We start from the raw sequence: 12,912 nt of genomic DNA on the forward strand, positions 1-12,912 counted from the left end.
GGCCTGATATGGTTCAGGAGTTCCCCCCCTCCTGAACCATACCAGGGCACATGCCCTCAATATGGGTACCCCTTTGGGGTAGAGGGCTCTGCCCTATGTTGATGGGGACAAGGGCCTTTTCCCGACAACCCTGGGCTGTGGTTGTGGGGTTCTATGGGCAGGGAGCTTATCAGACCCTGAAAGTCCTCTTGAACAAGGAGGCCCCCAGATCCCCCCCCCCCATGTGAATGAGTATAGAGTACATAGTACTCCTACCCATTCACCAAAAAAGTGTCAAAAAGAAATAAAAACACACACAGTTTTTGACAATTCCTATAAAAAATAAAAAAAACGATGTTACCGATGTAGATCCATCATCAATCACAATGTCTGCTGCCACCACCGGACCTGAAAAAAGAAAAGAAACCTCCACCTGTGACAAAGGCTAACCGCTGACTACCTGCCCTGCCATTGGACAGTTCTTATATAGGTAGGGGCGGGGCCTTCTGGCGGCGTCACCTGGTGGCACCACCCCATGTGACATCATCGACCTGTGCATGCTGAGTCGGTGATGTCACAAGGGGGCCGTGCCACCAGGTGATGTCGCCAGATGGCCCCACCTCCTACCTATATAAGAACTGTCAAACGGCGGAGCAAGTAGTCAGCGGTTAGCCTTCATTGCGGACTGAGTGTTTTTTTTCTGTTTTCAGGTTCGGCGGGCGTCATGATTGATGATGGATCTACATCGGGGGACATTGCTTTTTTTAATTTTTAATAAAGGAATTGTCAAATACTGTGCGTGTTTTTTTTTTTTTGTTTTTCTTTTTTGGTGAATGTGTAGGAGTACAATGTACCGCATACTCATTCGCATGGGGGGGTCAGGATCTGGGGGCCACCATGTTAAAGGTGACTCCCAGATTCTGATAAGCCCCCTGCCCACAGACCCCCACAACCACAGCCCAGGGTTGTGTGGAAGAGACCCTTGTCCCCATCAACATGGGGACAAGGTGCTTTGGGTGGGTGGGGCAGAGTCCCCCCATCCCAAAGCAACTCCCGTGTTGGGGGCATGTGACCTGGTATGGTTCACAAGGGGGGCACTCCCTCAGTCAGATCCCCCAGCTACTGTATGTAAACAAACCAGCCGGGAATCCTGGAGAATATTATTGACCAAATATGATCAATGACCATATTTGGCCAATGACATCAATCGTAACCCCTGACTGTCTGTTTATATTACAGAAGCCAGGAATTCAGACAGGCTGGTAGTGTTCGTTTTTAAATTAACATTCATCAAGAGCCAGCAATGTGAACTACATACCCCTGATTGTTTCCATTTAATCAAACAACATTTGACACACAAGGGGCCAATACACTCATTGTTTTCAAGTATAAACAAAGAACAATTGCCAGCTAGCAGAAATGAATCAGAACATGATTCATATGGCGCTAACAGATGATGAACACATTCATTTTCCAGGTAAGCCAATATTGACATATCCACATATCACAAACATTTGATTTTGCCACATATGGACATTTATATATCACCAAGAACATTTGATCTGGCAGTTTGCACAGCGTCAACGATCATCTTCAACTCAAGCATTCACACTTCCCGCAGTGATTTATACCTAGTGAAGAATATAAGTTGACCTGTCACAGATCAGCTGCGGAGCTGATCTGTGTCTCACCTTTACTGCTGTAGGCCGGCTGGCACCTGTTCCACTAGCTTGTGTTCAGCTCTGCTGCACTCTGCAGCTATGGGCGTCACCGGCCTCACCTGTTACTTAATATATGATTCCTTCCTGCTACTTCCTGTTCAGCTCCCCATGTGCTTCTCTATTTAGATCCCTCTCAGGCTAGTTCTGGTTGCTTGAGCAACATTTGTTTCTGAGCTTCTTTTGTGTAACCTGTCTTAACCTGACCTCTTGTGAACTGATCTCTTGTGTACCGACTTGGCTTGTTTTGATTACGTTGTCTGCAGCCTGCCCTGACCTTGGCTCGCTATCCGGCTCTCCTTTGCTTCATCCATCCATCCATCCTTGTCTGACAGTGTCTTCTGGTACCTCCCTAGCGAGCGGGGTAAACCCAAGGGTCGTGACCTGGGGTCAGCACGCAGCTAAGCCCAAACTCGTGTGAGGGGGACCCTGGCAGAATACCGGCTGGCCCTTAGACTTCATGTCCTGGGGGATCCTGTGTCACCTGCTCGCCTGTGGTCTCACTGTAAGTAGTACCGTGACATGACCCTATGCATAAATGTTCCTTAATTTATATAGGACTAATATACAAGCACTTTAGAGACCCATTTGTGTAAACAAGCCCTAAGAATATTCTTTGAAAAGAGATCTTTAGATGAATTAACTTACTGTTGGGGTGTGGTAAAGAATCAATGAAACGTGCCAAGTGTCTTGCTGTACAGTTTAGAAAATGAATGCAGATCACAAGGTTGACTATACAAAACATTAAATGTTTATTGGATTTTAGTGTTATACAAGTTTTACAAAGAGTAAAGGACAAAAAGCAGCAGGGTTGACAACAGACTGATCAATAAAGACAGAATGTGTAACACGCCTTTAGACCCCTTTCACACTGAGGCGCTTTACAGGCATTACAGCGCTAAAAATAGCGCCTGCATAGCACCTGTAAAGCGCCTCTCCTGTCTCTCCATTGTGAAAGCCGGAGGGCTTTAACACTGGAGTGGTGCACTGGCAGAACGCTAAAAAAAGATACCCAGATTCGATAACTAAAGCATGGAGAGTCAATGTAAGCTGTAAGAAATAGTCATGTCTCGGCAAAATAGGAAATACAAACTTTGGTTGTTTTTTTTTTAATTTTGGATAGGAAGAGGAGGGGTTAGAACTTGGAACTCTCATGTTTTTAATGTATTATGTGTAACCTCTCAGTAGACTTTCCCTAACCTCCTGTTCTATAGGGAAAACAGACAGAAACCAAATGCCAATATAGGGTGGAATCTTTAATGAAACATTTTTATTTTTTTGTCTCTATTGGAGATATCATTACTTCCTGTGCTGCTGACAACAAGGTTACTGGGGCAGGAAGTTTGATGAAATCTGCCAAGTGGGTACAATAAAAACCATGACATGGCTAAAAGGTAAAGCGTATTGAGACCCACATTAAGATGAAAGGTACTATTTATAAAAAAAAAAAAAAAAAAAATCGCAGAGCTGTTCATTCTGTAAAACTGCATGTTTATTCATTCTGTGTAAATGGGGACAAAATTGAATTTTATTAGGCTATTTTCTTTCTAGGTTGAATATTATTAATTCATACAGAATAGAGTGAACTAGGAAAATAATGTCATAGCACCTAGATGGAGCTGATGATCATGGTAAGTATTTATTTCCTATGATCATCTCATAGTACCCATAATGCAACCACATTCAACCCAGAGAGAAAACACCTTTCTCGGGGAAAACCTGCGTATATAAAAATTTTCTTGCTAAGTAAATGAAAACAAATTAAAGAAAACAAACACAATGATATAAGCTACAACACTACTGTGTGATATAGGCGCAGTAAATGGAAACATATATGGAAACAGAGTCCTGCTAACAATTAGTATTATGATACACACAATAAAAAAGTGAAAAAATTATTTCAGATGTAAAGTCCAAATGTTATAAGAGTGAAAACTCTCAGTAGGTGATTCAGGATTTAAAGTCAAGATGTTGTTAAGATAAAATCTTCTTAATGTGTGATTCCCAATTAGACTCCTTTCACACTGAAGGCGTTTTTCAGGTGCTTGAAGTGCCTGAAAAAAGCCTCATCTGCAATCCCAGTGTGAAAGCCCGAGTGCTTTCACACTGGGGCGCTGTGCTCAAAAAAAGTCCTGCAAGCAGCTGCTTTGAGGCGCTGTGAATACACCACTCCTAAAGCGCCCCTGCCCATTGAAATCAATGGGCAGCGCCTGTAAAGGGACTCGACAGTGGCGCTTTGCGGGCAGTTTTTAATTTTTTTATTTCGGCCGCTATAGGGGGTTAAAAGCACCCAGCTAGCACCCGAAAAGCGCCGCACAAACAACGGTAAAGTGCTGCTAAAACTAGAGGCGCTTTACCGCCGACGCCTGGCGCTGGCAGTGTGAAAGGGCTCTTAAAGAATCATGCAGACAGCATCCATCCCCATGTGCAACAATCCACAAGAGACACTGCCACCTTAAATGGAAAAAATTTCTGCTTACCAGCAGTAATGGACCTTCATTTAAAAAAGGCCTATAACACTTTTGGCTGAATACTCTACCAGGGCCTTTTGAAGATGTTCCTATAGGGTTGCTTTAGGCCACATTGAAAGTCATTCGACTGTAATCCCCATGTCGTCAGGCTCAAAACAAAAAAATGCTCCACATAGTGTAAATTCTAATGACACTTTGTTAAAAGAATAAAATCGCACTTACAGTTATGCATAGAAAGTATGCTAAAATATCTCACCAGCCGGCATATAATCAAACACCCGTGCTTCCGGGACTCGTGGTATGCGATGACATCAGCACGTCATCCACCCAGAGAGAATGCAACCTAATAATATTCAGTTTTGCTCCCATTCGCAGATATTGAATGAACACGCAGTTTCATAGGACCGAATAGCCCAACAATTTTTTTAAAATACACCCCCCCCCCAATCCTAACCTGGGAAAACTCCAGAAATGTCCTGGAGAATTACCAAGTTGTCAATGTAACTAGTTTCAGTCACTCGGAGCTGAGGCTGTTCCTGTTTCCCTTGTGTTGCCTTTGTATTACCCATATTTATTGTTCACCTTCTGTCATGATTGCTAGTTCATTGCCCAGGTATGTTGCCCTTGTACTGTCACATTTGCCAGGGTTTAATTGCAATGTTAAACTTGTTCTTTAAAGCACCATCCACGTTATTACCTAATTTCATGTATAACACAATTTGCTGTACGAGAATGAGTTGTGTCAATGCTAAACATTTTATTTTAGACAGCTCTCCCATTACAGAAATATAGCAAAAACACATGTCTTGCATCTGTTTAAACTTTTTTTGTTCAGAATCCAGATTTTTAGATTATTTATACCACTCATAACTTAATTTTACATTTCATACTTACCTACAAGTAAACTTCTGCTCGTTTTCACATTTTTTGGCACAGCCTAATGCATTTACATCCGTGTATATCTGTCTTTGTCTACCCGCCATCCATGCTCCTTCTGTTTTTACATAGCCATCTAGTTCATCATCACCTAAAACTAGACACAAATAAAAAACACAGTGATTATCCCACGAATATATAAATAATAGATCTTCTTTAATATTAAGAAAATATTCCGTTCTGTTGCAAAAGTAGACTTATTGGAATGAGATTTTTAAATTGGATTTGTTTTTTTTAGAAATATGCATTCTATCTCAATATAAGTTGTTGGGGTTTTCAGACATTCTGTAATGAAGTTTAGTTCCAGAAGAAAATAAATAGCATTTTGAGATTAAAAACATTTGTTCAGACCTAACCTGAGTACCAGAATATGTTATTGAGAAATAAGCCACCTTTATTTCTGTTGGGAAGGAGGTTCCAGTTAATGGGTTCAAAGGTACAAACACTCCTTGCCAAAATAAACCAGCAAAAGGCCAGTTCATTTCTTTCTCCTGCTTAACAGTGATCTGTATCAGACCTGATGAAATGTGATATAGGTCAAAACAGAATTTTTTTTTTAGAACATGCCTCTTTTTAATCCACCAAACTTAAATAATTCAATAGCATTTTAAAATTAGCTCCCATATAATTGTGCTACAATTTGGTAAGCATTAAAAAAGGCTTTTGTGCTGATCTCCATAGAAGCCTTTTTTAGACAGTGCAGAGTTGGGATAAAACAAATTTGCCTGGGTTCAATTTGCAAAAGATTTGTTGAATCTTAATGAAATCCATGATCCCCAAAATTAGCAGTGAATAGCACTGAAGTCTATTGGAGGCGACTCTTAATACTAAATTCTAGCTATTTTTAAATCTAATAGGCAAACATTTTTTTTTTTTACATACTGAACAATGAAGAGAGGATCCTTTTAATGCAACTTCGAGGGTGGCATAGGAAAATCTGGATTTTTTTGCTACTCACTGTAAAATACCTTTCTCTGAGTTAATTAATGGACACAGCTTCTCTTAATTCTTGACCATAGGGTTTATAGTGCCACTTACACGATTAGGACATTGGGCAGAAAAAGAACACAGCACCACCTATGGGCAGTCCCAGCAGGTATAAACCTCCTCTCAACCTCCTCTCAACTTTAAAATTTTAGTAATGCTCTAGGTCAGTGTGCCCTTCTCTTGCTATTATTTTACAGTTCCTAGGATCCCCATTATCCTAAGGAGGGCAGCTAGGCTGTTGGGGTAGAAAGAAGTTGTCTTTACTATACTACCCCAGATCTACCACTCGAGCGCAGGAGAATAACTTGTGATTATAAACCTCCTCTCTGCTTTAGGCAAGCCAGTTAGTCACAAAGCAGTACAAGAAAAAAAGACCAAAAGAGTGGTGAGTGCTGAGTCCGTCAATGAACAGAAAGGAATTTTACAGTAAGTAACAAAAAAATCCTCTTTCCTCTTATATTCATTGACAGACACAGCTTCTCTTCATTCATGATCATAAGGACATCCCAAAGCAGTGACTCAATTAGGGGTGGGAAAAAAAAACAGGAGCCAACAGGCAAAACAGGCAAACACCCAAAGGAACCCCCCCCGCAGGGGAAACATGGAACCGCAAACAACTGCCTGCAAAGCATCGCAGTCAAAACATGCATCCAAAGATGCAACAAATCATCAACCTCGTAAAACGTTAATAAAGGTATGCACAGAGAACCAGGAAGCTTCCTCATAAATGTAAGACACCTGATGTCAAAATGCCCAAGTGCCCTGACAAGTGTGCTATAACCAGGAAAGGAGGAGCCCAACCCTAAATGGCATAAGCCTGAACCACCGTTTGTCAGATCGATTCAGAAAAGGAGGTAGACGAGGCCGCCAGGCTATTCATGGGAGGTTTGTGATCACAAAATGGAAGCCAACCTCCGAAGGAAGCCATAGTGGACAGTTAGACTCAAACTGCCGACCACGACCAAGGTCTAAGAAGAGCAGCACAACCATGTCAGGGTATGAAGGATGTGAACACAATGAAGGTAGGACAATTTCCTAATTTGCTAAGAGAAATGGATCAGAGGGAATGATGAACTAGGTTGGACAACCACCATATCCCTGTGTAGACCAAATAAGGGGACTTACAGGACAAGGCCACCAGCTCCAACACACAATGCATGGAAGTGATGGCAAACAAAGGCAACCTTCTGAGAGAGCGTGAGAAAGGGAATTAGGCTAATATTCTCAAAGGGAGGCTTCCGAAGGACCAACGTAACCTACAAAAAAGGGGAGCGCCACAAACTTGTAATCTTATCCCCGACCACAAATCATAAGAAGCGTTGGTGCCTGGCAGAGATGGAAATGTGCAGGTTCTCAACCTTGATGTCAATGGAGGCTAAGAAATCCCCTGAGAAAGCCAGCACTTAACCCGGAAGGATCCATTATGAAGCTCTGCCTCTTCTGAAACAATTCAGGCCTTGAGGTCCAGGACGGGACGGCTCCTAGTTTATTAAGTAAAACTCCCAAATCCTGTCCAGTTCCAGAACTGGGTCTGTCTCTCCTTGAAGAAGCAGATCCTGTACTACCCCATAAAAAGCCTGTAAATGAGGAGGGAAGAGCAGCAGACAGGAATGAACCAATGAACCCGCAATGAAACCGCATATGTGCAGAGAAAAAGGGACCCTGCCAGCAGCAAGGCTCCTTCCCTGTTATTGATCATGAAAGAAAGGTACTCTGCCACCTGAAAGGCCCTAGATTAGGTCAACCAAGGTGGCATCGAAAAGCCGCTCGCCATGGAAGAAAAGTCAGCTAGGGCCTGCTCAGACTTTCCGGACCGCTTACCAACACTAAGTCAGAGAACCTGGTGAAGTACTGCCACCAAGACAGGACTAGGAAGGCAAGAGAACTCTATCTACAGATGCATCACACCATGCCTGAGGCGATCTGCCAGTTCCCCATAAGACCAGGCAAAACTTGTTTCTTACCCAGTACATGATATAGAAGCCCAGCCCCTCCCCCCCCCCAGTGAGTGTCTGGTTCCCCCAAGCTGCACCAGAACTGGGCAGAATGCTGAGTCCACTGAGAAATGGGAGGGTTCACGACAGGGAAGGAGGTACACCTACAGAAGGGACATCTCACAGGGAGAATGCGCTGAAAGTGCTCCGGGACCCTAATGGATAGTACGGGCTGCCCTGGCTTAGGAAATAAATCCAACAAACAGGTGGGGTAGGGAAAATTCTTGGCAAAATAAGCTGGCTAGGAAGTTCCAAAAGGGACTCGGCAGCCCCAGAAATATCCTCAGACTGCTAAGTCTACAACACTGAGGTAATGTGTGCGATCACTGGTGCTTTATAAATGTACAGTAGTAGATTCCACAGGTACACGGGAAGGGGGGCAATGTCCTTCATCCCTACGTAATAAACAGTTCAGCAGGATCAACTGGCATGACGTGACTCACCCCAAAATGGCCTGGGAAGTAACATCAGTAAGGGCCAGTTCAGGCACGGGCCCCATCGGCGCTCCTGTGGCCACTGAGACTGGGGAAACCCCCATCCACATCATCTGGTGGCAGTTGCTATATGCCAGGTCCCACCTTGTTTGCAATTGAAGGCTCCAGGATAGGCTCCAACATTGCTACTCTCATAGTAGCAATTGAAGATTCATTGGGCATCTTTAGTTGTCATTTGGAGGTCCTGAGCAGACCGACCTGCATGGCCCACCAGGGTACTGGGCACAGCAACGGTGACCAGGGAAAGAAGGGTGGAAGCCCAAAGTCAAAATGGTGACTGCAACGGAATTCCCCAGTGTCTGCCCCCAAAAGGCATGACACCTGGCTCAGCATCAGAATTGACAGCGGGTAAGGTCAACTGCCCTCAAGCAAGACGGCGGACACCATGGCCTGATACAGTAGTCTGCAAAGCCTCAGCCTAAATTGCCAGGCAGCCCAAACACATCCCCAGCCTGAGGAGCATCCCTTGCTCACCACAACAGGTGAAAAATAGGCCTTAGTATGATCCCTGTAACCACAAGGGTCTAAACACTGCAAAGGAGCGAGAGGGGGGAGTGCAGGGAGCACACAAGCAACAAGGCTACCCCAAAACTGATATCAGGGGCCATCTTCCAATCTGGGGTTACAGACAAAGTAGGCTGTACAGGCACAGACAGCACATTGTCCCCACAGCTCCACCCCGCAACACAACCAAAGTGTGTGTGTGTGGAGGGGGGGGGGGGGGGGGACTGGGGGAACTGGGTTTCAAACATTTTGATCTTTTATTTCTTTATATAGTAAAAAAAATGTGGTGATTAAATACCACCAAAAGAAAGCTCTGTCTCACAAAAATATATAAAATTCATATGGGAACAGTATTGCATGGCCAAATAATTGCATGGCTTAATAATTGCTAGACTCAGTGCTGAAAACTGAAAAATGGCCTAGACAGAAACAAGGTTTAACATTCAAGTGGTTAATAGGAGTTAACTAAAAATTGAAATTCAGTGTGGAAATAAATATTTGATTTAAAATTTTGACTATAGATAGACTTTATCCCTCTAGCTGACACCATGTAAGGCTTATGCCAGCAGCAGCATGCCAAATCTAGTTGAATGTGGGTAATTACTACCAGATATACAGTACCTTGACCTGAATAAAGGAGAACCTTCACATAAACCGAGTAGTGCAGAACGTCACCTTGTGTAAATTGAAGAATTAAATACACTAAAAGGAAGCCTCCATTTTACCATGGATTTCTATTTCTTTATGAGTTTCATTTTTACTTTATGAAATTTCTGCATTTTATAAACTGGTGTAAAAATAACAGCTTATATGTGAGGAATTATTGGAAATATTCAGGGAAATAAAAACAAATATAATTTTTACAAATAGACTTCTAAGAATATTTTACATAGTGATTAAAGTACACCCATCCAGGGTTGCCAACTGTCTGTAAATATGTGAACAATTTGTAAAATACGTAATTTTTGCATCTGTCCATGAATGTCTGTTATGGACATGCAGACTGCAATAATTACTGATTACAGTTGTAATCTGCACCCATCATGATAGATTTACAGAAGCTGCTCTTGCTGCCCTACATCTAACAGTGCTAGCTTCCCTGTGATTTCAATACATCTGGTTATTGACCAGAACAAGTAGTCATCAAAAAAGGGTAGAGAAAGTCAGAATTCTTATTTCTATTACTGTAGGCAATCTCATATCTGACTCCTGATACACGTCTCAACTGTAAGTGATATTTTTGTCTTTTCAAAACACCTGCATCACCACAACCAGCATATGCAAAGTAAAACTAGAAAATAGGAGAGACAACAGATATCATTTCAGCCACCTTTGCATTTCCCCTTGTTTGCAATATTAATGCTGGTTACAACTGTGTATTTATAAAATACAATTGACCGCTTCTTTATTTCCATAATTTACAGTCTAGTAAGTGACGTAACTCACAGTGGGATGGGTTTCCTTATACTGAGAAACCCTTACATAACTTCAATTTTAGGAAAAAAAAAAAAAAAAAAATATATATATATATATATATATATATATATATATATATATATATATATATATATATATATATATATATATATATATATATCACATTCTAGTAAACCCATGAAATATTATCACACACACACATAAAAAGGATATGTATATGTTTTAAATTCACAGATTATTTAAAGGGGTTTATGATTGTGGACTTATTGTGAAGTCAGAAAAAACAAGTAAACACCTCTACATGGAATAGTGTTATGAGATCACCTTTGCCCGTACTTCTCAAATCCCTAAAAGCAAGTACAGGTACATTTTTAGAGACAGATCTTTGTCATCCAAAGACATACCTGTACACAGGGGCGTTGCTAGGGGGTGGCTATTGGGGCTATAGCCCCGAATCTGGAGCCCATAGCCCCGAGTCTCATGCTGCAGGCTCCCTGCCTAACCAGCGGGTTGCGGCTGCTGTGGCGGGCAGGCTGGCTGCATGAGAAAGGCAGGGGAGAGGAGAAAAGCAGGAGGACGAGCAGAGATGATATCTCTCTCCGCCCGCTCCACATCAGCGCTCTTCACAGCCTGGCCTCTTCAATCTGAGAGCGAGGTGCGGCGAGTGGCAGAGAGATGACATCATCTCTCACTGGCCGCCACATATCAGCACTCTTCCACCCTCACAGCACGGTGTAGTGGAGGTCACATGCTTCCTGTCATTGTGGAGCTCCACTTTGCAGCCAGACCCCCTTGCTTCAATGTCGGAGGTGCAGCGGGGAGCAGCGAGATTACATCATCTCTCACTGCCCACCCCACATCACCGCTCTCCTGCTCTCTCTAAATGGACCAGTGGTGTCAGCCTGCCACCAATGCAGCGTCAATGCACATTTGGTGGAACTGGCTGGCATGGCAAGTGACAATCCACATCAGTTGGCAAATGACAACCCACATCTGGTGGCCAGTGACGTGGCAAGTGACAATCTGCAAATGGTGGCAGGAGATGTGGCAATCTGCAAATGGTGCCAGGAGACATAGCAATTGCCAATCTGCAAATGGTGGCAGGTGACGTGGCAATCTGCAAATGGTGGCAGGTAATGTGGCAAGTGGCAATCTGCAAATGGTGGCAGGCGACATGGCAAGTGACAATCTACATCTAGTGGCAAGTAACACGCTGCATTTGATGACAGTGGCAAGTGACACGCTGCATCTGGTGGCAGGAGATGTGGCAAGTGACACGCCCAGGGCTCCCACTGATTCTGCAGTATGGTGAATTGAACCACTTTATTATATATTAGAATGTAACAATAGAAACAATGCACTTCAATCACCCTGACACAATATCAACCATGGTGCCATGATGATTAACGCTCCAACACCAGCCATCGCCTGTGAAAAATTGCTTACCACCTCCCCCCGCGGGCATACAAAAAGGATGGTGACCGCTGCTATGGGCTCTAGCCCCAGATCTTTTGCAGACCTAGCAACGCCCCTGCCTGTACATGTGTTTATGTATTTATGTAAATAAAGAAGTATTTTCAGTGCAGTCATGCGTTCATTCACTATTTTAACTTACATATACACTGAGAAAAACACCTCGGAAACATCACAGATTTTAGAGTAGGGAGAATAACTGGTAACAGAGTGCCGTATCAGCATCACAAACATTTTTTTTAAATTATCATGGCACAAAAAAATCTAAAAAACATAAGTCATTACTAGATGGTATCTGGTTTCTTCTTGTCTATGGAAACTCTATTTAACTTCCTTGCCCCTCGGTTTTAGAGGATGCAAACTCCAAGGTGCTATGTACCATATATCTTGAGAAAGCTCTAGAGGGCATTTTGGAATACAGTTTTTGCCCTACTGACAAGGGTTACTAGAGTGTCAATCTAACAATTCCCACATATCGCTCTATTGAATGAGCCAATTTATAAAGCCTTCCATGCTGTTCAGAGACTAATGTTTTATCCTCTTAGCGGCTAAATTAACTATAGCCAGATTGTAGGAAAAAAACGCCGTTTCCATTTCTGAGGTACGGCAGAAAGTATCATAGATCATGACCCATGAAAAACTTGCTAGCATCTTTCGGGATACGGGTAAGCGCTTTGAAAAGGTTTGGAGCCTATAGGCGTGCTACATGCTTGTTGATCTCTAATTTTCTTGGGCCACGCATTTAATCATCCCTACAATCCACTGGGATTCTCTTTTCTCTCTTCTGTTATTCTTTTCTGCTTTTCCCTTCTACTACTCTTTCACTTTTTTCTTCTATTGGTCATTATATACTTCTTAGGTGATTGTGGCACAGTCCTGTGTTGTAGATACAGTATGTGTCTTATAGTGACTACTTTAC

General features: G+C 42.8%; 1 protein-coding gene across 1 annotated transcript in view; it reads right to left on the reverse strand.

Moving 5' to 3' along the window:
- LOC141140366 (plasminogen-like) overlaps window positions 1-12,912 on the reverse strand; it is a 198,208-nt gene that overhangs the window by 184,789 nt on the left and 507 nt on the right. The window contains exon 2 of the mRNA XM_073627454.1: window positions 5,063-5,201. Coding sequence (XP_073483555.1) covers window positions 5,063-5,201 — 139 coding nt within the window. The remainder of the gene's footprint in view (window positions 1-5,062; window positions 5,202-12,912) is intronic.

Source organism: Aquarana catesbeiana, linkage group LG04 (assembly GCF_042186555.1).
Source record: "Aquarana catesbeiana isolate 2022-GZ linkage group LG04, ASM4218655v1, whole genome shotgun sequence".
NCBI lineage: Eukaryota > Metazoa > Chordata > Amphibia > Anura > Ranidae > Aquarana > Aquarana catesbeiana.